Source organism: Papio anubis, chromosome 17, assembly GCF_008728515.1.
Source record: "Papio anubis isolate 15944 chromosome 17, Panubis1.0, whole genome shotgun sequence".
NCBI classification, from domain to species: Eukaryota; Metazoa; Chordata; class Mammalia; order Primates; family Cercopithecidae; genus Papio; species Papio anubis.
In genome coordinates, this window is record NC_044992.1 from 73,202,715 (window position 1) to 73,227,998 (window position 25,284).

General features: G+C 58.8%; 2 protein-coding genes across 4 annotated transcripts; one reads left to right on the forward strand and one right to left on the reverse strand.

Moving 5' to 3' along the window:
• Positions 1-2,119: 2,119 nt before the first annotated feature.
• On the reverse strand, positions 2,120-4,852 carry ARL16 (ADP ribosylation factor like GTPase 16). 2 transcript variants are annotated; one of them, XM_003913564.4, is made up of 5 exons: positions 4,623-4,852; positions 4,467-4,525; positions 3,940-4,053; positions 2,995-3,110; positions 2,120-2,840 (listed from the first exon to the last, which is right to left on the reverse strand). In XM_003913564.4, the coding sequence occupies exons 1-5, from the start codon at positions 4,681-4,683 to the stop codon at positions 2,669-2,671; spliced, it is 522 nt and encodes a 173-aa protein (XP_003913613.3). In that variant the 5' UTR covers positions 4,684-4,852; the 3' UTR covers positions 2,120-2,668. The 2 variants fall into 2 exon arrangements, with proteins under 2 accessions (XP_003913613.3, XP_017806560.1); XM_017951071.2 differs by having other exon boundaries at positions 4,524-4,643.
• Positions 4,853-4,864: 12 nt separating this feature from the next.
• HGS (hepatocyte growth factor-regulated tyrosine kinase substrate) lies at positions 4,865-24,018 on the forward strand. 2 transcript variants are annotated; one of them, XM_003913563.3, is made up of 22 exons: positions 4,865-5,031; positions 6,485-6,569; positions 7,208-7,283; positions 7,780-7,872; positions 9,418-9,541; positions 11,310-11,362; positions 11,802-11,870; positions 12,565-12,689; positions 15,205-15,283; positions 15,355-15,453; positions 15,571-15,666; positions 16,476-16,514; positions 16,585-16,728; positions 16,824-16,883; positions 17,440-17,653; positions 17,987-18,159; positions 18,235-18,375; positions 18,452-18,626; positions 22,400-22,533; positions 22,615-22,734; positions 22,964-23,050; positions 23,391-24,018. In XM_003913563.3, exons 1-22 carry the CDS (start codon positions 4,995-4,997, stop codon positions 23,499-23,501), a joined length of 2,334 nt encoding a protein of 777 aa, XP_003913612.1. In that variant the 5' UTR covers positions 4,865-4,994; the 3' UTR covers positions 23,502-24,018. The 2 variants fall into 2 exon arrangements, with proteins under 2 accessions (XP_003913612.1, XP_021783809.1); XM_021928117.1 differs by lacking the exons at positions 4,865-5,031; positions 6,485-6,569; positions 7,208-7,283; positions 9,418-9,541.
• Positions 24,019-25,284: the final 1,266 nt, after the last annotated feature.

Consider the following 25,284-nt stretch of genomic DNA (forward strand, 5'->3'; position numbering starts at 1 on the left):
CCCAGCATTTTGGAAGGCTGAGGCAGAAGGATCACTTGAGGCCAGAAGCTCAAGACCAGCCTGGGCAACACAGCAAGACCCCGTCTCTACCAAAAATACAAAAAATTAGCCTGTAATCCCAGCTACCCAGGAGGCTGAGGTGGGAGGACTGACCGAGCTTGGGAGTTTGAGGCTGTAGTGAGCTGTGATCCCACCACTGTGCTCTAGTCTCGGAGACAGAGTGAGAGCTTATCTCAAATAATTAAGTAAATTTGTTAATGCTTTTCTCTTGCTCACCTGTATTTTGTTAGAAGTGTTGGCTGTCACCCTTATGGGTGATAAAAGGTATATCTTTCCACCCCACGTACTAACAGGACAGATACCTCAGGTGTCCAGTAGCTGCTTGGTGGTGGTAAGGGGCAGGGGGAGCAGTGCGTGGAGATTCACGTGGTGTCTAAGAAGGTGGCATAGGCCAGGCACAGTGGCTCACGCCTGTAATCTCAGCACTTTGGGAGGCCGAGGCGGGTGATCACAAGGTCAGGAGTTCAAGACCAGCCTGGCCAAGATGGTGAAACCTCATCTCTACTAAAAATACAAAAATTAGCTGGGCATGGTGGCAGGCGCCTGTAATCCCAGCTACTCAGGAGGCTGAGGCAGGAGAATTGCTTGAACCTGGGAGGCAGAGGTTACAGTGAGCCACTGAGTTGCACCACTGCACTCCAACCTGGGCGATACTCGTCTCCAAAAAAAAAAAAAAAGGTGGCATCCAACAGGGCACAGTCTGTGTACAGTGGAGAGCCCATGACACACTGGAAAGCAGAGATTGGAGCCTGAGCCACCCTGAAGCACGCCGTGCTGAGCTTTTCCCAGGCATCGCACACAGCCCTCCATGGGAATAAAGACCCCTTTCCCCACAAGCAAAGTACAGCAGGTTTGTGACGTGGAGGAGGGTGGTGGGTGCAAAGCTCCTTCCATGATCGAAGGAGCCTAGGCTTCCAGCTGCAAACACATTTGTAGAAAATTTCCATGTCTTCTCAGGACTATAGGGTTTCTTATTCAATCGTTGTAGTCAAATGATGGTCCCCAAAAGGTGTGTCCAAGTTATAATCTCTGGAACAAGCAAGGGTGACCTTGTTTGGAAGAGCATTTACAGATATAATGAGGAATCATCCTGGATTTCCAATGACAGATGTCCTTGTAAGAGGAGAGAACACAGAGGCACAGGAGAGAAGCTGCGTGAAGATGGGGGCGAAAACAGGCTCTGCAGGCCACAGCCCAGGCATGCCGAGGAGCACTGCAGCCGCTACACAGGCAAGGCACAGATGCTCCCTCGGAGCCTCTGGAAGGAAACCACCCTGGTGAAAGCCTCCGGAACCACGAGAGCAAATTTCTGTTGTTTCAGCAGCCACAGGACACTGACCCATCAAATCAACACTCCCACATGCGGCCACAGCTGAGAACCAAAGTCAAGGCAGGCCGCTGCGGAACCGCAGGTGGCATGGCCACTTTCTGTGCTTCATCTGAGCCCCTCCTGGCACACCTTTGGGCATTTCAGGGCAATACCTGTTTACTGAACAAGTGAGAATGCTGGCTCTTGGTTCTTTTTTTTTTTTTTTTTTTCCAAGACTGTTTCGCTCGTCAGCCAGGCTGGAGCGCAGTGGCGCGATCTAGGCTCACTGCAACCTCTGCCTCCTTGGTTTAAGCGATTCTCCTGCCTCAGCCTCCTGAGTAGCTGAGATTACAGGCAAAAGCCACCATGCCCAGCTAATTTTTTGTATCTTTAGTAGAGACAGAGTTTCACCATGTTGGCCAGGCTGGTCTCGAACCCCGGACCTCGTGATCTGCCTGCCTCGGCCTCCCAAAGTGCTGGGATTACAGGCGTGAGCCACCTCGCCCGGCCACAAGCTCATTTCTAACTCGAGGCCTGGCTCTTACGACCACACTCAGTTCACTGGCCTCATGCCATCTGTGATGGATGTGGGGTCAGGGTGCCAGTGCCTCAGCAGGTTGAAGCTTGTGCTACAGCAAGAGGCCAGGTCTCAGTGGCACTGTGCATTCCATACGCCTCGGGGGCAGTCCAGCAGGTCTCTAGGAAGGAGGGCAGCCAACCCCAATAGCACCACTCCAGGACACACAACACTTGGCTACGTGCAGGCCCTGCTCACCCAGTCTGGGGACAGGTTTTTATATTTTTATTTCTTATTTAAGACGGAGTTTCATCTTGTTGCCCAGACTGGAGTGCAATAGCGTGATCTCGGCTCACTGCAACCTCCGCCTCCCGGGTTCAAGGGATTCTCCTGCCTCAGCCTCCCAAGTAGGTGGGATTAAAGGCATGCGCCACCACGCCCGGCTAATTTTGTATTTTTAGTAGAGACAGTTTTTTCATGTTGGTCAGGCTGGTCTCGAACTCCTAACTTCAGATGATCAGGCCGCCTTGGCCTACCAAAGTGCTGGGATTACAGGCATGAGCCACCATGCCTGGCCCCTGGAGACAGTTTTTTCAGAGGCCAGATGTCAACTTCCATCTCCGCATGCCTCAGTTTACCCATCATTGCATCTCAGCACAGAGCCCCATCATGTAGAGTTGCTTCAGGTTATTCTGCCCGTGAGAAGAAACTATTGGCAGCGAAGCCATACTGCCCCCTGCCACCGCTCCCCAGCGCGGGTCAGCCGCGCCTCTGCCGTGCAGTCAACCGTTGGCTCTGTGGGTGGCCTGGAGCCAGGCCAGCACCTCTGCCAAGCCAGTGCCTTCACGGGCGCTGATTTCTGCCGTGGTGATGTTCTGCTTGGCACAAGCAATGATGTCTGGAAGCCTGATTAATGACTTCATCTCCTCCATGGCCATGTAACAGGGTAGGTCACTGGAGTGAAAGAAGTGGCCCATCAGAGTAGTGGCTGCCACACACCTGCCCCGGACCCCCAGCCGCACCACCTCCCTACCCAGCCATGCTCCTGGCTGTAGTCCCCGGGAGCCCCTGCCCCTGCTGTGCTGCCTCTCAGCTCAGGGACGCGTACATTTTATTGAAGAGTATCAGCACCGATGCTTCTGCGAGCTGTTCTGAAGAAAGGAGACCTAAGAGCTGCACACAGGATGCGGAGAGCTGGGTGGGGTCAGAGGCGTCCATCATGAACTGGGGAAAAAGAAACAGATGGCAGCAACGTCCTGCTGCCAAACTTCCTCCCCTGGGCCTCACAGACCTGGCACTGGGAGGGCAAAACTGCATTTTTTTGTTTGTTTGTTTTTGAGACGGAGCACCATCTCGGCTCGCTGAAACCTCCGCCTCCTGTGTTCAAGTGATTCTCCTGCCTCAGCCTCCCCAGTAGCTGGGACTACAGACACCCGCCACCACGCCCGGCTAATTTTTTGTACTTTTAGTAGAGACGGGGTTTCACTATATTAGCCAGGATGGTCTCCATCTCCTGACCTCGTGATTTGCCCACCTCGGCCTCCCAAAGTGCTAGGATTATAGAGTAAGCCACTGCGGCCAGCCCAAAACAGCTTTAAACAAAGCTTTGGGAACAGGCAGAAGCAGAGGGAATCGAGTTTTATGAGGATGATCTGGTGACACTCGTCTGTCCTCATGTGGCCATCAGTTCTCCATACTGGAATCTGGGGCACAGGCCTTGTTAAATTGGGACCAACCAGAGGCACGTATAACTCCAACATAAACACAGGCGTACCAGGGAGCGACACAGAGGGTTAAGTCTGTTCTCTGCGGAGCAGCAGCCCTGCCCTCAGCAAGGCCTCTGTGAACTCCTACCCGGGCCCGGGAGCGCAAGCACCAGAAACCAGACGTGGTGCCCAGCAGGAAACAACACTACCGTAGGACCTGTTTCCATGACCAGTATAGTCACTAAATAACCCAAACCCCATTCTACACACAGCAAGGTTGGGGACTGGACATCACAGAAATGTAGACACAGGTCCCTAAAGAAAGCCCATATAGGATTACGACCTACCAGGAGAGAACGGCAGTTTCCATAGTAACTGGACCAGATGGGGCCCATGCACCCCCCCAGCTCCCGGATGGTGATCTTTCTCTGTGCCACGATGTCAGTAAGATTGGTGCCCACCTATAGGAAAAACCACGATGCAGACAATACAAGCGCTGTACCGTTGTGAAGTCCTGAAGAGCACCGTGCCCACACCTAACGCGGTGGCCTGAACCCTGCAGACCCATTCTCCAAGGGCTCAGTTCCTAAAGCAGTAACGGCGAGCAGGGACCGACGCCCATCAGTAGTTGCATTCGCTGTGGGGGTGACCAGCCACAGGAACCCGTTGCGAGGGGAGAGGAAGTGCCCGTGGAGGGCGGCAGGCCCCCGCATCCCGCGCCAGGTATCCTCAGCTCGGGCCTCCCCCATGCTCCCGAAGGCTGGCCTTAAGACCTGACCCGCTGCGCCTCGGCGTGCACTTAGAGGAGCCCGGAGCTCTTCACCAAGCGCAGAGCGGACCCCGCGCAACTCCACCCGCGGGAGCGGACACCTACCGTGGGCCGTGTCGGGGGCGGCTCCCCCAGGTCGCCCTTCCCATCCCGGGAGCTCACCTGTACAGAGCGGTCAAGGATCCGAGCAGTTAAGGGGTGAGTACCCGCCCCCGTCCGGTGACCCCTGCACCCCGGTCCCGTCCCCGCGCGGAAGGATATCCTGCAGCCGTTTCACCAGCAGCGTCTTCCCGACGCCCGTGGCCCCCAGCAGGAGACACATTCCGTGCTTCGCTCCACCCGGCACCCGTAGCTCGGCCCGCGGAGCAAGGCCCGCCCACCGCCCACTCTCATTGGATAGTTCGCACCCCCGGACTACTCATTGGTTCTTAGGGATCAGGTTCCAAGGGTGAGCCCAATTAGCGGGCAGCGTTAGCGGGAGAGCGGAAGACTCCGCCTCCTCGCGGCTCTAGGAACGGCGCGGTGACGTGCGCGTGCGCGCACTGGAGGGAAAAGGCGGAAGCGGAAGTCGGGGGGCGCGCCAGCTGGGATCAGGGGAGCGCCCGCGGCGACGGCTCTGTGCTGGAGGTTGCCATGGGGCGAGGTAGCGGCACCTTCGAGCGTCTTCTAGGTAACGCATCCCCACCCGACGGCCCGACCATTGTCAGCCCGTAGCCCCCGCCCGGCGCTGAGTCAGCGCGGCCCCGAGGGCCCGAGGGGCGCGGACCGGCCGCCCTACCCGCCTCTCCCCGGCCCACTGTCCTCCTGGGCGCGGAGAGGCCGATCGTGGACCCTCGGCGCAACCGTGGGGTCTGCGTCCGTCGGGCGTTGGCGAACCTGGGCTCTGTGAGGGTCCGCGCAGGGCGCCGGGGGCGCTCGGCTTTCTCGCTCCTTTGCGGGCCCGGACATTTGGCCGATTTCCCCTTGACCGACGAGCACCCGGCCGAGTGGGCCACAAGACCTGAGTCATGAAAGTGGGTGACTCAGTCGGATGTTAGGCTCGCACTTGGGCTTCTGACCCAAAACATTGGGTCTCGAATGGTAGAGCCAGCAGTGTCCTCTCTGGGACCTTCGAGCTCTCTTGGGGCCTACAAGTCCCAGACCCACCTTTTGTTCCCACACTGGCTTCGGGAAGCGCCTGATGGTTTAGGAAGGCGTTTTCTCACGTTTTTGGAGGTTAAAGCTAATCCTATCTGAGCCTCCTGGAGTTGACACGTTTTAGGAGGGAAAAGGAATGTTGATGTGCACGTGCCCTGTAGGGAAAATGAGTCTTGTGTTTCAGGGTAGGCGCTTGGGTGCTCGGATGGGCTGCCCCAAGCCTGCCTTTTTTAAAGTATGGTTTTCAAGGAGACGTCAAATGAGACACCTTCTTTGCCCAGGGAACCTGCAAGCAGACTGAGTATCTCAGCCACACAGGTAGTTCAGTGCTTCAGGGATAAATCCAGAGGTTAACTACTGAATCAGTTTAGAAAGTGGACGTGGCTTGGTTTGTTAGATCGTTTCTGTATCAGGGGAAGGCGGTGTGGGCAGAGCTGGAGCTGCTCCTCAGAGGGACCAGTTGTTGGAGACAGCAGTGACGTGGTATGATGACAGGTATTAGCTGGCTAGTCTTCCTTGAAGCGCCGTTCTGCCCTTATTCCCAAAGCACTTGGAGCGAGGGGCCTGGAGTCCGCTGCAGGCTTCTCTAGCTCTTGCCCAAGCTAAGATCCCATTGAAATGGGGAGCATCTGGGCAAATGGCGACTCCAAGGGACGGGTGATAGAGTTCTTTGTTGAGAAGCAGCTGAGCCTGATGTTTAAGAGTGAATCAGTCTCTGTCTCTGGTGAGCTGTGTGACTCAGGGCAGTGCCCTCGCCTCTCTGCTGAGTGTCTTTACCTCGCTCACAGGTTGTGGGAGGGCTTGGACCAGCACCTGGTGTGCTGTTCTCACGCTGTTTGCTGTTTCCTTGAGAGTGATGGCACTTCCCTTCCCATCAGCATGCTCAGGAGGATTCTCTCGTGGTTTTTCATGTGGTCCAAATGTCTAAAGGGGAAGTAGGGAGTCCAGCAGGATGACCCCCCCTCTCATGGCATTTTCTCACTCAGACAAGGCGACCAGCCAGCTCCTGCTAGAGACGGATTGGGAGTCCATTCTGCAGATCTGCGACCTGATCCGCCAAGGGGACACGCAGTGAGTTCGCGGGGCCTGTGTCGTGAAGCAGGGGAGCGGCCGTGCACTAAGCTGGGCTTGCTTGGTTCCCGTTGATTCTCCACAATGTAGCTGACCATGTTAGGTTGTTTTGTAGAGAACTGCATGGTCTACGTGCTAGGATTTTTTGACATCTTGGACAATTAAGGGGTTTTCTCTGCACAGCTTGCAGATGACCTGGTTATGTTTGTATTTGCTTTGAGGTTCTCAAAGACTTAAGACTGTAGACAGACTTTTTTTTTTTTTTTTTTTTTGAGACAGGGCCTTGCTTTGTCACCCAGGCTGAAGTGCAGTGGCATGATCTCAGCTCACTGCAGCCCCTGCCTCCCAAGCTCAAGCGATCCTCCCACCTCAGCCTCCCGAGTAGATGGGACTACAGGCGTTCACCATCACGCCTGGCTAATTTTTTGTATTTTGGTAGAGATGGGTTTTTGCCCTAATGCACAGGCTGGTCTCAGACTCTTAGGCTCAAGCAGTCCTGCTGCCTTGGCCTCCCAAAGCACTGGGATTACAGGCGTGAGCCGCTGCACCTGGCAGCAGATGAACTCTTCTCATCTTGGTTGCTGAGACTATTTTCTTCCCCTTTCTCTCTGCTTTTACCAACATCATTTCCCTTTCAGAGCAAAATATGCTGTGAATTCCATCAAGAAGAAAGTCAATGACAAGAACCCACACGTGGCCTTGTATGCCCTGGAGGTAAGTAGACTGCCTTGCCTCAGTGGCCCCCAGGATCCCTACCCCTCACCCCTCACCCCCAACTAGTCAGGACAGCATGAGAAGAGTTTGCCCTGTGGCCTTGCCCACCTTCCTGGGCATACATCAGGGGGCTACCACTCATCCTTGAGTGCCTGTGTGAACAGTGCCACCTAGGAGGGGTCACGCTGAGGGACAGATGGGAGATGGGGGAGGGAGTGAGCACCACTGCTTCAGCCGGTCCTGCGTGAGTAAACACTAAACACCAGAAGGCGGATCTTGTCGCTGTGCTTGGTAGTGAGACTTGGCATCACAGGGAGCGGTGCCGTGCAGGCCACTGAGTCTCAGATGCTGCTGCTTGGGGTTCCCCACCGGCCCAGTGGCCTGTCGGGCCTGTTGAAGGGCTCTGCTGTCCCACAGGGAGGTGGGTCCGTCGAGGAGGACGAGGGGCCCCTGCCCTGATCACTGGCCCCACCCTTCCCTTCCTGGGCATCTGCAGGTCATGGAGTCTGTGGTGAAGAACTGTGGCCAGACAGTTCATGACGAGGTGGCCAACAAGCAGACCATGGAGGAGCTGAAGGACCTGCTGAAGGTGGGTGAGACAGGGGCAAGTGGGTGATCACCCAGGCTGGCACCTTTGCTTCTCCGGGTGTTTACCGGGCACCGATGACAGAACAGCACCAGGTGTGGCGGAAAATGTGCAGGGTTTAGCAGGAGCCGGCCTGGGCTGCTGTGTCTGGAGCACCGAGGTGACAGCAACCCTGAGGCCTGGGGGAAGCTTCCGGGAGGCAGGGCTGGGGCACCTGCTGTCCTCAGGAAGGTGAGTAGATGCTGCTGGGTGGGCAGGGCAGTCGCTGGCTCTCCTGTGTGAGTGGCTGTGGTCTGGAGGGCAGGCTGGCCACATCCCACAGGCCAGCCTGGGAGGGCTCTGAGTGGCGGCTTGTAAGATCGGATGTGTCTGGCGGGGGTAGGAGCTGTTTTGGAGAGTGGGGGCTTCATGCTTTCCTGGGCGGAGGAGGAAAAGCCCTCCAGATCCCCAGGAGATTGTGCCGGGGACACTTGCAGGGATTGTGATGTGGACTGTGATGCAGCGGGGGTGCTGCCGCCGGTGTCAGGGAGAAAGGGTGTCCCGTGTGGTCAGGCTGATCCCCCTCTGTCCCGACCTGTGGGCCGGGCCTGTGTCTCATAGGGGACTCCCTGGACCCACACAGCTGAGAACCTGCCCGGGGATCCCAGTGAACAGCCAGGCCTCCCAAAGCCCTCACTGGCCACCTTGGCTGGCTTCCTGTCCCGTCCTGTCCTGGCTGAGAGGCAGAAGGTGCCAGAGTCCGGCCCTGCCTGACCCTGGTGCCCCCGAGCTCCTTCAGTCAGGCTGCAGATCCTGAGCTGGTTCACTCCTCTATGGGGTGGGGCAGAGCTGTGGAGGGAAGGCGCCGCTGAGGATGCCGAGAGGTTCTGGAAAGGAGCTCAGGCCGCGGTGCAGGTGCCCCAGAGCTTCCTTGAAGCAGCCTCTGATCGCACGCCATTCTGCACATCACACTGGGACGGCGTCCTTGAGAGGGCCTTAGGTGCAAGGCCAGGGTGCGCTTTAATCTGGGGGAAGGGTGGCTGCAGGGGGCTCGGAGCCCGCTCTGAACTTGGGGGCGTTTCTGGAGCAGTTGCCCCCTGGCGTCTCCCCTGCTGTGACTGGAAGGAGGGGCATAGCCGGAGTCCCGCAGTGCCCCTGTGTTCTCAGCCCCAGCACCATGCTGCCACCGTCAGGCCTGCCGGGCCCTGCCTGTTGGAGCCTGACAGGAACCGGGGATCCTGGGCTGGGCGGGTCCCGGGGGGAAAGGGAGAGACAGATGGTCAGGAGCACAGAGACGCGGTATTGTTTGACTCCAGTGAGCCTCCTGGTTTTTGGCAGTGGTTAGAGAAGAGCCATAGTCTTGAGCAAGTAGAAGCAGGCATGAGGTTTGAAGTCAGGGTCTGGGAATAGGTTGGTGCATGGCCCCCACGCCCCGCTCGGGGGGCCCTCCCTGGCCTCTGTGTCAGCCCCGTCTCCTCAGAGGCTGAGGTCTGCCAGCTGCTTCCTCACACCGAGGCCTCTGGCGCCTGGAGTCTCCTGCGACCCTCACCCCCTCCTCCCTGCCTGCAGAGACAAGTGGAGGTAAACGTCCGTAACAAGATCCTGTACCTGATCCAGGCCTGGGCGCATGCCTTCCGGAATGAGCCTAAGTACAAGGTGGTCCAGGACACCTACCAGATCATGAAGGTGGAGGGTGAGTCAGGACCGAGGTTGGGACCAGGCCAAGGCTTGGAACTGTTGGACAGTCAGGCCCAACGGGCACAGTGGCGAGGAGCCTGGGAAGATGGGCTGCTCCCCGTGGTGGGAGGGAAGAGGGCTGTGGTCTGGAGCCAGGGAAGAAAAACCGTGTGTGTGAGGGCGGGCTCAGACCGGCTCCTGCCTTTCTGGACCCATGACCCACGGGCAGAGGCAGGCAGTGATGTTAGACAGCACGCAGGTGGAAAGGCAGCAGACAGTCTGTTTCAGAGGGGCAGGACTCCTGGGGCCGGGTTGGCTGTGCTGTCAGGGAAGGCCTCTGGAAGAGCTGTCCCGAGTGTCGAGACTGGAACAGAAGTCAGAGCTGGCATGAGCGGGCAGACAGCACGCGTGGGCGGACACTCAGGGTTGAGGCCCCGGGGCAGAAAGGTGGCCAGGTGCCCAGAGGAGAGCGCGGCCGGGCCTGCACAGCGACGGGCTCCAGGCTGTGGGCTGGAGCTCAGCGTTGCTCTCGGCGCAGCAGGAGGCCTCTGGTGGTTTTGTCTCGGCTGTGGTGGCCAAGGTGTGTTTCTCGGGGGTCCCTCGGGGCTGTTGTGGCCGTGGAGAACTGGGGACTGTGCAGAGAGAGGTGGGGGTTTCAGGCTGCATTTGGAGGTCTTGGCTGGTGCTTGGGGCCCGCTCAGTGAGAGAGAGGTGGGCATGGCTGCTCCCGTCCGTGCAGGCCCTGTGTGGCCCTGAGCTCTGCTGAAGACGAGGCCAGGAGTGTGGGGAATGGGGCGGGCTCCAGGGCTGGTGTGTCCCCTCTGCAGGAGTTGGACGCTTGCCCTGTGGCTGCAGGGTGGGCAGGACCAGTGTGGACAACGCAGGGGGCGCTGCACGAGCTGTCTTGGGCTCTCAGCTTTGGGGTAGTGGACGCTGGTGGTCTGTGCTCATGTCTCCTTCCTGGGGTGGGAGCTTTCCTGGATTTTCTCTGGGGTCTTGTGTCTCAAGAATAGCTCGAGGCCGGCCGGGCGTGGTGGCTCACGCCTGTAATCCCAGAACTTTGGGAGGCAGAGGCGGGCGGATCACTTGAGGTCAGGAGATCGAGACCAGCCTGGCCAACATGGTGAAACGCCGTCTCTACTAAAAATACAAAAATTAACCAGGCGTGGTGGTGGGCACCTGTAGTCCCAGCTACTCAGGAGGCTGAGGCAGGAGAATTTCTTTTTTTTTTTTCCGAGACGGAGTCTCGCTCTGTCACCCAGGCTGGAGTGCAGTGGCACGATCTTGGCTCACTGCAAGCTCCGCCTCCCGGGTTTACGCCATTCTTGGCAGGAGAATTTCTTGAACCCAGGAAGCGGAACTTGCAGTGAGCCGAGATCGCGCCACTGCACTCCAGCCTGGGCGACAGAGCGAGACTTTGTCTCAGAAGAAAAAGAATAGCTCGAGGCCTTGTCCTCAGGAACAGTGGGAGCCCTGGCCAGAGAGCAGAGGGTAAGGGAGCCACTCAGCAGGCGGGGCCGCGCAGGGGCCTGATGCCCTGATGGGGTGGGAGCGGTGTCTCAGGACGGGGCAGCAGGGCCTGGCTCTCGTGTGCCGCCACAGCAAGGACGGAGGCTCTGTGGAGACACCAGCCTTGCGGGCAGGAGGCTGTCTCGGTGCCCCCAGACGCCCTCACTTGGGTGCACAGTCACTGCTATGTCACAGCTGCCAGGAGTGAGGAAGGGGCTTCGGGAGGTCTTGCAGGCCAGGCAGGAGCAGACGGTGACTATGCCTCCTCTCTCCAGGACACGTCTTCCCGGAATTCAAAGAGAGTGATGCCATGTTTGCTGCCGAGAGAGTGAGTGTGGGCGGCCGCCGGGGGTCCTGGAGTTGGGCTGCTCAGGAAGCGTGAAGTGGGGAGCGCTGGGAGTCCGGCTTGCTTGGACCCGGGTTGGTGGCTGAGCTCCCGTCTGTCTGGGAGCTGAGGATGCCTGTGTGTCCTGGGCCGAGGCGTAGCAGCCGTCTCTGGAGGGCGAGGTGGAGACGTGGCTCGAGGGCCTTTAGAGTGGCTGGGGGGCTCAGGAAAGAAAAACAAGCACCTTTGATGAGGAAGTCCCTTCCTCAGGCCTCAGCAGCTTCACCCCAGGCCACGCCTCTGGGAAGGGTGGCCCGGGGCATTGCTCTCGCTCGTGCTAGGATTCTCTCTGGGTCCGTTCCCTTCTTTGGGGCAGGGGACTCTGTGCCTCTGGAGCTGGTGGGGAGGGGAGCGTGTGGTCCTGACTGCCTCCCCTCCTCAGGCTCCGGACTGGGTGGACGCTGAGGAATGCCACCGCTGCAGGGTGCAGTTCGGGGTGATGACCCGTAAGGTGAGTTCCCACCTGGGGGGCTCTGTCTACAGCCCCGGCCAGACACCAGGTCCCCTGCCGTGTGCAAGGCCACCGTCCCAGCTGGGCCTTTCCTTCCTGGTGGGTGATTCAGGAGGCGAGTGCAGCTCACATGGGTGGCAGTGGGGCGTCAGGAGGGGACAGTGAGGCCCACATGAGGGCCTGATGCCGCTGCCTGGGCCGGGCCCAGCCTCACTCTGGAATTATAATGTCTTAAAACAAGGACTACAGGCCTTGCCACAGTCACTCTCCTGCTTGCCAGGGCCATGTGGTCCCCTTCTCTGTGTGGCGTAGCCCATCTGGATTCTGACCCCTCGAGCCATCTTCACACCAAAGCCCCCTCCAGGATGGCAACCGGGAATGCTTGGGGTTTGGGGTGTCAGCAGCTTCCAGCACCCACTGCACTCACAAAAGCTCTTGTTTTGTCAGCACAATTGATATATATTTTGTTTTTGCTTTTCTTTTTAACTTATATTTCCCCAAAACGGTGGCTGGTGTTGAGATTCCTGGGAGCATGTCCAGGTTCCTTGGCCTTAGTGTCCTCCCAGGCGTTGTTCTGCTTGTCCCCTGCCTTCCCCCACCTGTGAGGCTCAGCTTCAGCGTTGTACGGACCGGTTCTGGGCCGGGTGGCACATCAGGGTCCCCAGTGCCTGTGACCAGCCCCCCCGTCTTGCAGCACCACTGCCGGGCGTGTGGCCAGATCTTCTGTGGAAAGTGTTCCTCCAAGTACTCCACCATCCCCAAGTTCGGCATTGAGAAGGAGGTGCGCGTGTGTGAGCCCTGCTACGAGCAGCTGAACAGGTGAGTCCCCGCCCCCGCTTGGGCTGCAGGCAGGGCAGAATCTCCAGGCTGGCCTTTCTGTCCTCTTGGCCATGGTGCCTGAGGCCTGCAGACCCCAGAGGGCCCTCACAGCACAGCAGCTGGAAGGTCAAGGGAAACCCAGGGCGGCCGCATGCCCTCAGACCCTGCCCCACACTAAGGCAGGTGGGTGTGCGAGACTGGGCACTGCGGCTCCAGGGACCAAGGCTGCCCCGACAGACCTGTTGCTTGGGTTCGGGTTTGGATTCGTTTGCATTTCAACGTTTGGAATAAAACTTACAGAAAAGTTGCAAGAGTAGCACAGAGAAACTGTGGGGCCGTGGCCGGTGCCTCAGCAGTCGGTGTTTTGCCGCAGAGTTTGCTCTGCCTCCCCTCTCGTGCGTGTGCGCGTGTTCACACAGGTTTTTTGTTTTTTTGTTTTTTTGTTTTTTTTTTTGAGACGGAGTCTCGCTCTGTCACCCAGGCTGGAGTACAGTGGCGCAATCTGGGCTCACTGCAAGCTCCGCCTCCCGGGTTCACGTCATTCTCCTGCCTCAGCCTCCCGAGTAGCTGGGACTACAGGCACCCGCCACCGCGCCCGGCTAGTTTTTTGTATTCTTTTTAGTAGAGACGTGGTTTCACCGTGTTAGCCAGGATGGTCTCGATCTCCTGACCTCGTGATCCGCCCATCTCAGCCTCCCAAAGTGCTGGGATTACAGGCTTGAGCCACCGCGCCCGGCCTTTCACACAGGTTTTATCCTGAATTTGCATGAGTGCAGACGTCACGCCCCTTGGCACCCAGATCTTCGCGTGGCGGTCCCTGAGAGGGACAGTGCTCTCGTGGCCACAGTGGTTGCTCAGGACTGTGCTGCCCCCAGCATTGGCTTCTGCTCTGTGGTCCACGTTCCATTTCTGCCGTGGTCCCAGCAGCATCACTGTGGGTCTGGCCTGGGTCGTGTGTGTTTTTTGTGTGGGCTGCGCTCCCTCCTTAGTTCCCTTTTTCTGGACCATGCCATTACCTCCCTGTGTCGTGCTGTGGACATTTCTGGAAAGTCAGGCCGTGGCCCCTCGGCCCTCTGTTCAGGTCTGAGGCTTCCACCTGCTTAGGTTCGGGAAGCCCAGGAGTGAGGCCACGCCCTCCTCAGGGCGTCCCTTCCCAGCCGGCCATGTCTGGTGATGGGCTGCTGCTGCCCGAGAACTTCCTTTTCTTCCTGTAACTAAGAAGAACTTGGCTGGGCGCGGTGGCTCACGCCTGTAATCCCAGCACTTTGGGAGGCCGAGGCAGGTGGATCACAAGGTCAGGAGATCGGGACCATCCTCACTAACACGGTGAAACCCCGTCTCTACTAAAAATACAAAAAAAATTAGCCGGGCGAGGTGGCGAGCACTTGTAGTCCCAGCTCCTCGGGAGGCTAAGGCAGGAGAATGGCGTAAACCCGGGAGGCGGAGCTTGCGGTGAGCTGAGATCGCGCCACTGCGCTCCAGCCTGGGTGACAGAGCGAGACCGAGAAAAAAAAAAAAAAAAAAAAAAAAAAAAGAAAGAACTTGCTTTGAGCCACATCAGTGTCCCGTCCGTCGCAGCCACTGCGCACATGCGTGAGTCTGCTGCGACCCAGTGGCTCCATGGCAGGGTATCCCAACGCCACTGCTGCCTTCACACACACACACTGGCTGGTGTGTCCCTGCCCGGGGGCTGTGTGGGTGTGCCTCACGCGGACTTTTCTTTTAGAAGAGAGCCCCAGGCCGGCCAGGCGCGGTGGCTCACGCCCGTAATCCCAGCACTTTGGGAGGCCAAGGTGGGCAGATCATGAGACCAAGAGATCAAAACCATCCTGGCCAACATGGTGAAATCCTGTCTCTACTTAAAATACAAAAATTAGTTGGGTGTGGTGGCGGGCGCCTGTAGTCCCAGCTACTCAGGAGGCTGAGGCAGGAGAATTGCTTGAACTCAGGAGGTGGAGGTTGCAGTGAGCCCAGATCGCGCCACTGCGCTCCAGCCTGGGCGACGGAGCAAGACTACCTGAAAAAACAAAATAAAAAAGAAAAGAGCCCTAGATCGAAGGTCAGCGTGCGTGGTTTGAAATTGGCGACCATGCTGTGAGCCTGTGGCCCCTGGACTGCCTGGGGTGCCCCAGAAGAGCTTACTGGGCATGACAGGTGCTGCCCTGTCTGCCCCTTCTTGGGTGGGGCCCATCCCACAGTGGCAGTGCTGTGTTTGGTTTCCCGAGTGCCGTAGGAAGGTCTTCGCAGGCCTGGCTGGTGTCCTGAATGTCCATTTTCAGGAGAGGAACTGGGGCTTACCCTGAAGGACTCCCCCAAGCCCTTGTGGCTGCTGTGATGTCCTCGAGTCCTGCCCTGCTCTGCTCTAGCTTGTGGCCATTGGGACACTGTGAGTGTTTGACCACTGTCATCGCTCTGTGGGGACACTTAGAGGAGCCCATGGAGTGCAGTTGAGAGCTTTGACGGGGGCAGGGTGGCGTCAGCGCATGGTCACCTGCAGCATCCCTTGTGCCCACAGGAAAGCGGAAGGAAAGGCCACATCCACCACTGAGCTGCCCCCCGAGTACCTGACCAGCCCCCTGTCTCAGCAGTCCCAGGTACTCAACCCTGTCCGTCCCGTGGGCACATCTTCCCCTGGGCCCCCCTCACCCTCCCCACTTGTCCTCAGCTGCCCCCCAAGAGGGATGAGACGGCCCTGCAGGAGGAGGAGGAGCTGCAGCTGGCCCTGGCGCTGTCACAGTCGGAGGCAGAGGAGAAGGAGAGGCTGGTAAGCCGGGTGGGGCGGGGCAGCCTCAGGAAGGGCCCAGCTGCCCTGGATGTGCTGCGGTGGGGCCAGAGGGGCATCTCGTGCACCCGAGTGACGCCCCTCCTAATTCTGGCTCAGAGACAGAAGTCCACGTACACTTCGTACCCCAAGGCAGAGCCCACGCCCTCGGCCTCCTCTGCGCCTCCCGCCAGCAGCCTGTACTCTTCACCTGTGGTGAGTGGCCCTCGGGCTGGAGCTGCCTCTCCCGGAAGGCAGTAGGGTTGATAGGGGATGCGGCTCCCCGGGCTTCCCAGAGAGGACAGCCCTAGCACACGGACAGACATCAGGGCAGAGCCCCAGGGCTCCGGGCCCCTGTTCCTCTGGGTCCCTGGTCTGGCCCTTGGGACTGAGGACATGGGACAGGCTGTGGGGAAGGCGCCTTGCTGGTGAGACCCCGTCTCTTCCACACCCTCCCGCCCCACAGGAACTGAAAGACTTGCTTTCTGGGGCATCCACATGGCCTCTCCCTGGCCTCAGCCCCGCGCTCAGTGGGGGGTGAAAAGGCCGCCTGTGTTGCAGGGGGTTGGGTCAGGGACAGCAGGTTGAGAAAGTAATTTTGTAGGTTCTATGGAGTGGCCAGGCCGCTGCAGGCCCAGGGGCTCAGAACAGCTCTGCCCCGGTGAGCCACCCCTTCCCTTCTTCCCCTCCTTCCCAGGCTGTTGGCCGGGGCCCCACATGCAGGACCATGGGGGCTGTCCAGTGTCCACCTTGAGGCCCCAGGGCTGGCCTAGTGCTGCCCTGTTCCTCCCATAGCAAGGGTAGGAGTCTCATAGGACGGCAGTGCTGCCTGCCTCTGTGGAGTTCTGAGCATCTGGAAGAGGAGAAAAGATGGCCACTGAGATGCCAGGAACCAGAGGAGGGCACGGAGGGAGGGCCCAGGCTGCAGCTCCGGTCTCCAGGATCTGCCGCACTGGGGCCATCCCTGTCCCTGCCCGAGCAACTGTCCTGTCGCCTGTGACACTCAGATGCCCCTTTCTCCCCAGAACTCGTCGGCGCCTCTGGCTGAGGACATCGACCCTGAGGTAAGGCCCGGTGTGAGGTGTGTCCTCTCGCGGTTTCTGGCCTTGGGAGTGACCCCCTTGTTGCCTGCAGCTCGCGCGGTATCTCAACCGGAACTACTGGGAGAAGAAGCAGGAGGAGGCTCGTAAGAGCCCCACGCCGTCGGCGCCCGTGCCCCTGACGGAGCCGGCTGCACAGCCTGGGGAGGGGCACGCAGCCCCCGCCACTGTGGTGGAGGTGAGGGGCTGCTCCCGGCGTTCCTAGTGGCAGGGTCCCTTGGAAGGGGTGGATGCGGGACAGGTCGGAGGCCCCACTCATTCTCTCTCTTCCAGAACCCCCTCCCGGAGACAGACTCTCAGCCCATTCCTCCCTCTGGTGGCCCCTTTAGTGAGGTAAGCTATGGCTCCCTCCATGGGCCAGGGCAAAATACGGCCTCCAGGCCCATAGCACCAGGCACATGGCACAGGTGCCTGCCCTAACCAGAGGGCTGTGCCAGAGCAAGGGTGTCTGCCCCAGCCCAGCCCTGGCCTGCCCTGCCCTTAGTGGCCTCTCCCAGTGGAAACTGCACCAGGCTGTGGTCCAGAGCTGGGGCCACTCTGTGGACCTAACATGGACCTGAATATTCCAGAGCAGTCTAGAACCACCAGATGAGGCCTTGGCCTTACCTGGGGCTTCTGGGCTGGCTGGCTGTCAGAGCACAGGGCCTTGGAGAGGGAGGCAGCTGGCATGGGGCCCTGAGCCCGCTCTGTCCTGGGCAGGGCTTGCTGCTGGACAAGGGCCCCGCCTCCAGGGCCTCGCCTTCCTCGGCTGCAGAAGGGGTTGCTTCCGTAAGGAGCAGACGGACTGTGCTCCAGGCCTGCGTGCAGCCGGGCGCCTCCATCCCAGGCCCCACTGGGGAGGCTGGCTGGGGCGTGGCCGCACTCATCCAGAACCCTGCTCTGCCTGCAGCCACCGTTCCACAACGGCGAGTCCGAGGAGAGCCACGAGCAGTTCCTGAAGGCGCTGCAGAACGCCGTCACCACCTTCGTGAACCGCATGAAGAGTAACCACATGCGGGGCCGCAGCATCACCAATGACTCGGCCGTGCTCTCGCTCTTCCAGTCCATCAACGGCATGCACCCGCAGCTGCTGGAGCTGCTCAACCAGCTGGACGAGCGCAGGCGTAGGTGCCCGTGCCACGGGTCCTTGGCTGGGGGGCAGCGGGTGTGAGTGCCATCCTGGGCCAGGGCCTCCCTGGAGGATGCTGGGCTCTTGTGAGTCCTTCACTGGGGCTGTGGCCTCCTTCAGAGGGTCTCAGTGGGAGGTGGTCTCAGTGATGACCATGCCGTGCCCTGCCCTGCCCAGAACCCTCTGCCTGCCTCCCCTAGAGCCCAGTGCCTTCAGAGCCCTCTGCAGAAGGTTGGGCACAGGGCAGCCTGTCTGCGTGTCTGTTCCACCCAGGAGCTTCTCGGCACTGTGCTGGAGCAGTCAGGGTTGCTCTGTCGTCTGCCCACAGTGTACTATGAGGGGCTGCAGGACAAGCTGGCACAGATCCGTGATGCCCGGGGGGCGCTGAGTGCCCTGCGTGAAGAGCACCGGGAGAAGCTTCGCCGGGCAGCCGAGGAGGCAGAGCGCCAGCGCCAGATCCAGCTGGCCCAGAAGCTGGAGATAATGCGGCAGAAGAAGCAGGTGCGGTGGCTGCCCAGCCATGGGCCGGGGCAGGCTGGGGAGCCCCCAGGTAACCACCGCCTTTCTGCCGCGCAGGAGTACCTGGAGGTGCAGAGGCAGCTGGCCATCCAGCGCCTGCAGGAGCAGGAGAAGGAGCGGCAGCTGCGGCTGGAGCAGCAGAAGCAGACGGTCCAGATGCGTGCGCAGATGCCTGCCTTCCCCCTGCCCTACGCCCAGGTAGGTGCCATCCTCTTGCCACCCAGGGGCTCATGGGCTGAGGACCAGCTCTCACCACTGTCTCCTTTGTCCCCAGCTCCAGGCCATGCCCGCGGCCGGAGGCGTGCTCTACCAGCCCTCGGGACCAGCCAGCTTCCCCAGCACCTTCAGCCCCGCTGGCTCGGTGGAGGGCTCCCCCATGCATGGCGTGTACATGAGCCAGCCGGCCCCTGCCGCGGGCCCCTACGCCAGCATGCCCGGCACCGCAGCTGGTAAGGACGGGTTGGGGCAGAGAGCACACTTTTTTCCCTCGTCTTTATTTTAAATGATTTTACAGAAAAGCAGTAAGAATGGTGCGAAGGGTTTTCCCAATTGCCCCGATGTGAATGTTATCCCTGCGTTCTCCTGTTTTCACGCAAATGCACTCACACAGGCTTTCCTGCTGGAGCCGTGTTTCAGTCCATGCATGGCAGGTGCTGCCCTCTCCCCTGAATGCGACAGCGAGCATTTCCTGAAACCAGCAGGACAATCGTCGTCTATAGCAGGCTCAGCCCTCACGGACTGTCCCAGTGGTGTCCTGTAAACAGCACGCCCGCTGCCGCGTGGCATTCAGCCCTCCGTCCACTTGCCTTTAATCTAGAGTGTTTCCCAGTCAGCCTTTGTGTTTTGTGACATCAACTGTTCTAAGAGCACTGGCCTGTCGTTCGGCAGACTGTCCTCAGCTTAGGTTTGTCTGGTGCCTCCATGCGGTGACCGTAAGGCTGTGCTTTTCCTCAGAGTGGCACAGAAGGTGACATGCGTCCTGTCAGTCCCGTTCTTGGCCATTCGACTGAGACGGAGTCTGCCAGGGATTTTCACTGTGAAGTGACTGTCTTGCCCTTTGTAATCAGATGTCTCTTTGGGGAGGCTTTTCAAATACTCTGGGACTCCTCAAGGTCTAGCATTGTTTTGCTAGTGTTGCCTGTGTTTATTACGGTGTTTGCCAAATAGCGCTTTCTAATTCTGCTGTTGTTTTTCCACTGGCGGGAGGTGCTCTGCCCGCTCTCCTCCTCATTGTCAGTCACAGCAGCATGGAGATGTGTGTGTTTTTTCTTTCAAAGGTGACACTTCTCTGCCATCACTGTTTATTCTTAGAGTCTTGCTGTCACCCAGGCTGGAATGCAGTGCCACGATCCTGGTTCACTGCAGCCTCCACCTCCTGGGCTCAAGCAATCCTCCCGCCTTAGCCTCTTGAGTAGCTGGGACTACAGGATTACGTCACCATGCCTGGCTAATTTAAAAAAAAAAAAGGCCGGGCGTGGTGGCTCAAGCCTGTAATCCCAGCACTTTGGGAGGCCAAGATGGGCGGATCACGAGGTCAGGAGATAGAGACCATCCTGGCTAACATGGTGAAACCCCGTCTCTACTAAAAAATACAAAAAACTAGCCAGGCGAGGTGGCGGGCGCCTGTAGTCCCAGCTACTCGGGAGGCTGAGGCAGGAGAATGGCGTAAACCCGGGAGGCAGAGCTTGCAGTGAGCTGAGATCCAGCCACTGCACTCCAGCCTGGGTGACAGCGAGACCCCATCTCAAAAAAAAAAAAAAGGGCTGGGCGTGGTGGCTCACGCCTGTTGTCCCAGCACATTGGGAGGCTGAGGCGGGTAGATCATGAGGTCAGGAGTTCAAGACCAGCCTGCCAATAGGGTGAAACCTCGTCTCCACTAAACATACAAACATTAGGTGGGCATGGTGGCAGGTGCCTGTAATCCCAGCTATTCTGGAGGCAGAGGCAGAGAGTCAGTTGAAACCGGGAGGCAGAGGTTGCAGTGAGCTGAGATTATCCTCCACACTCCAGCCTGAGCAACAGAAACTGTCTCAAAAAAAAAAACGTAGAAATGAGGTCTTTCTGTGTTGCCCAAGCTGACCTCAAACTCCTGACCTCGAGTGATCCGCCCTTCTTGGCCTCCCAAAGTGCTAGGATTATAGGCATGAGCCACCGTGTCCAGCCCCGTTACTTTGATGCTCAAAGTGTCCCAGGTGTGGCCATGGGAGGCGTCAGTGGCTCCCTGTTGCGTAGGGCCTTCAGTTTCAGATGCTTCCGAGTTTCTGTTGCTAGATACTCTGTGCTCGTCTTGTACATGCCCAGCCCTGGACCCAGCCAGTTCTTCAAGGAGCCCTAGTTCCCTTTCGTGGAGGGTGGTCTGGATCTTGGTTAGAAGCCAAGATCGATATTCTGGGTGTGCCCACAGCTCTAGGTTGTTAGCAGAGCTGGAAAGAGTGTGTATTTATCCAAGTGCACAGTCATGGGTGTGTCTGTGCATGTGTGAATACATGCATCTTTGTATATTATAAAAACCATGAGTGCAGCCAGATGCAGTGGCTCATGCTTGTAATCCCAACACTTTGGGAGGCCGAGGCAGAGGTCAGGAGTTCAGGAGTTCAAGACCAGCCTGGCCAACATGGTGAAACCCCATCTCTACTAAAAATACAAAATTAGCCGGGCGTGTTAGTGCACAACTATAGTCCCAGCTACTTGGGAGGCTGAGACAGGAGAATCACTGGAACCTGGGAGGCGGAGGTTGCAGTGAGCCAAGATCATGCCATTGCCCTCCAGCCTGGGCAACAGAGCAAGACTCCGTCTCAAAAAAAAAAAAAAAAAAAAATCCATGAGTTAATTCCAGTACTTGCAATTTTAATCCAATAGCACCGTTTTCTTTTGCGTTGTTTTCAATATACTTACTTGCTCAGCCCTAGAATACACAAAAAGTGGTTTTAAGAATGCCAACCTAAGGCCGGGCGCGGTGGCTCAAGCCTGTAATCCCAGCACTTTGGGAGGCCGAGGCGGGTGGATCACAAGGTCAGGAGATCGAGACTATCCTGGCTAACATGGTGAAACCCCGTCTCTACTAAAAATACAAAAAACTAGCCGGGCGCGGTAGCGGGCGCCTGTAGTCCCAGCTACTTGGGAGGCTGAGGCGGGAGAATGGCGGGAACCCGGGGGGCGGAGCTTGCAGTGAGCCGAGATCGCGCCACTGCACTCCAGCCTGGGAGACACAGTGAGACTCCGTCTCAAAAAAAAAAAAAAAAAAAAAAAAAAAAAGAATGCCAACCTGGCCTGCTGTGAAGACGATGCCTCGTAACTGGAGTGTAACATTTTTGTGTAGTTCCTGTCACTTGTAGCCTGAGGCTGTGGCGTCCAGATTCTGGGTTCAGAAGTTACTAGGATTCACTCTCCCATTCCATCAGTCAGACCATGTCACTTATTTCAAATACAGTTTGGTTCGTTTCTTCTGATTTTATTCCATTCTAGGATGTTCCTCCCATCCTTGTTGGTTTATTTTTTTTGAGACCAAGTCTTGCTCTGTCGCCCAGGCTGGAGTGCAATGGTGCTATCTCAGCTCACTGCAACCTCTGCCTCCCAGGTTCAAGCAGTTCTCCTGCATCAGCCTTCTGCATAGCTGGGATTACAGGCACCCGCCACCATGCCCAGCTAGTTTTTGTATTTGTATTAGAGACGGGGTTTTACTGTGTTAGACAGGCTGGTCTCGAACTCCTGCCCTCGTGATCTGCCCGCCTCGGCCTCCCAAAGTGCTGGAAGTACAAGTGTGAGCCACCACGCCCGGCCTATGTTCCTTTTTTTAGAAACATGAAACCTGAACTTGGTTCCAGAAGTCACAACAAAAAGGAAAACTCCTGGCTGGGCGGTGGCTCATGCCTGTAATCCCAGCACTTTGGGAGGCCACGGCAGGCCAATCATCTGAGGTCAGGAGTTCGACACCAGCCTGACAAACGTGGTGAAACCCCGTCTCTCCTAAAAATACAAAAACAGCCGGGTGTGGTGGTGCACGCCTGTTATTCCCAGCAGCTCGGGAGGCTGAGGCAGGAGAATCGCTTCAACCCAGGAGGCAGAGGTTGCAGTGAGCCAAGATCACGCCACTGCACTTCAGCTTGCACGACAGAGGGAGACTCTCAAAAAAAAAAAAAAAGTAAAACTGAAGAGTAGGGCGTCCCTTACTCCCCTCCCCACTGCCCTGGCTGAACTATCTTCCCCGTCTTGTTTGTCACAGATCCCAGCATGGTGAGCGCCTACATGTACCCAGCAGGGGCCACTGGGGCGCAGGCGGCTCCCCAGGCCCAGGCCGGACCCACCGCCAGCCCTGCCTACTCGTCCTACCAGCCTACTCCCACAGCGGGCTACCAGGTATGCAGGAAGGCCTCTTCCCTCCTGCCAGGGCAGCCCCAGCGCCAGCCCCTTCTCCCACGGCACCCCTTCCCTCCGCAGAACGTGGCCTCCCAGGCCCCGCAGAGCCTCCCGACCATCTCTCAGCCTCCGCAGTCCAGCACCATGGGCTACATGGGGAGCCAGTCGGTCTCCATGGGCTACCAGCCTTACAACATGCAGGTACAGCGGCCTCCAGGCTCTGCTGGGGCTGGGGTGGGGGAGCAGTTGATGATGCTGAGGGTCCCTTGGTGAGGCTGGCGGGCACTGGGTGGGCTCCACTCCTTCTGCTCCTCGCCCTCCACTCTCTGGGCGCTCCTTGTGGTCACCTCTGGATTGCTGCAAGCCAGAAGCACCCCTGCCTGCCTGGTCACAGGGCCGCTTTCTCACATCTGGCATCCTCTCGCAACAGAATCTCATGACCACCCTCCCGAGCCAGGACGCGTCTCTGCCACCCCAGCAGCCCTACATCGCGGGGCAGCAGCCCATGTACCAGCAGGTGAGCCATTCCCAGGGCCTCACAGCAGCACCCACGGGGCAGCCTCAGCCTTCGTGGTTTAGCATGGGTCCTCTGGCCCCAGTGGGGATTGTCCTGTACGCCTGCTCACATGGGGAGACGCATACCCAAGGCCCCTTCTCAGCAGACAGAACGAGGACGCAAGTCTTAGGGCAGACACGCGTGTCCACAAATGTAGACAGAAAAACCGTTAATTTACTCGAAAGCCAAAGGCCATGTAAGCTGCACTCGGTGGACATGGATTAGCAGCTCTTGTGGGTCTGTGGCTCTGCTGGGACAAAAGCCTTCCTCCCAGGGCCATTCCTGCTTTCCTCCTGCACAGATGGCACCCTCTGGCGGTCCCCCCCAGCAGCAGCCCCCCGTGGCCCAGCAGCCGCAGGCGCAGGGGCCGCCGGCACAGGGCAGCGAGGCCCAGCTCATCTCATTCGACTGACCCAGGCCGTGCTCACGTCCAGAGTAACACTACAGTTCACCCAAAACGCCTCGTCTCTAACTGCCATCATCCCGCCTCCCTGTCCTCTACTGCTGGTAGTGTCCCTTCTCTGCGAGTGAGGGGGAACTTTCACCCCAAGCCCACCTTCCTTCTTGTCCTCAGCCCGCTGCAGTCCCTGAGTTGGTCTCTGCTTTCTTTCCCCAAGGCTGGGCCACGGGGAGGGAAGGTGGGAGGGAAGGACCTTCTCCCAGGGGAAGCCCCCAGCCCAGCCCCGTGGGTTATGGTCTGTGAGAAGTGGCAGGAATGGGGACCCTCACCCCCCGAGCAGCCTGTGCCCTCTGGCCCCACTGTGAGCTGGCTGTGGTGTCTGGGTGTGGCCTGGGGCTCCCTCTCCAGGGGCCTCTCGGCAGCCACAGCCAAGGGTGGAGGCTTCAGGTCTCCAGCTTCTCTGCTTCTCAGCTGTCATCTCCAGTGCCCCAGAATGGTACAGCGATAATAAAATCTATTTCAGAAAGCATCAGCGTTTTTTTTTTTACTAATTTTTTTGAGATGGAGTCTCACTCTGTCACCCAGGCTGGAGTGAGGTGGTGATCTCCACTCACTGCAAGCTCTGCCTCCCAGGTTCAAGCGATTCTTGAGCCTCAGCCTCCCAAGTAGCTGGGACTACAGGTGCACGCCATTACCATGCCTGTCTAGTTTTTGTATTTTTTAGTAGCGACGGTGTTTCACCATGTTGGCCAGGCTGGTCGTGAACGCCTAACCTCAGGTGATCCACCTGCCTCTGCCGCCTAAAGTTCTGGGATTACAGGCGTGAGCCACCGCGCCCGGCCTGCATCAGCGTTTGCTCAGGGGGCGGGTGGTCCGGCTGACGGCCCAGCTGCTGGCAGGGTCCTGTCCAGCCTGTCCCTCCCTGAGGCTGCGTGCCAGGGGTCACCTGTGCCCTGCGCGGCTCTACACCGCCGGTGGCTGGTGAGGAGTTTGGGCTTGGCGCCGCCTCCGCATAGTGGCTGAAGCTTCCCGAGTGCTCCTCATTCCTGGGAAGGGAGCCGGATAATGGGAAGGGTGGGGGCTCAGCGCTCCGAGTCCGCGGCCGGGGGCTGGCACGGCTGAAACGCGCCTCCCGAGTGTTGAAAGCGGCAGGCGTCGGCCTTTGCACCCAGAGGCCAGGGCGTCTTCACGCACCTTCACATCCGGGCCTCTTAGGGGGGCGCGGCTTTGGCTTTTCCAGGAAGGAATGGACTCGAACGGAGAGGGAAAGAGGAGGTGTGGAGAGGCCGGCAGGATAAGCAGGCACTGGGCCCAGGCCGCCTCTGGAGGCTCCGCCTGTTGTGATGTGAAGGCGGAGGCTCAGCCGCGCTCTCCCAGGAAGCCACCTGGGCGTTTGGGGCTTTAGCTAGGAAAGAAGACGTCGCTTGCGGCTGCGAAGGCGCCAAGGCCCAGAGCTCGCGCCTCCGCCCGCGACGGCGGCACTGGTGTCCCGGAGCGGGCTGGAGACGCGGGTTACTGCCGGCTTCGGGGCCCAGCCTCGGCCGCGACGTTCGCTCGTATCGCGCACGGACAGAAACCCGTGAGCCCTGGAGAAAGAACACGTGAATCCGGAGCCCCCAGTCCCCGTCGCTCCTTTGCGCTACCCCAAAACCCGACAGGAAGAGGGCAGCCCGCTGCCCACCTGCCGCGACAAACGACGATTTTGCGTCTGCGCGGCGCGCCGCCTTGTGGGTAATCTCAGGATGCGACGAGGCTAGGGCGAGGTGCGGCTAGAGCGCCATTGTCGGCTCGAATG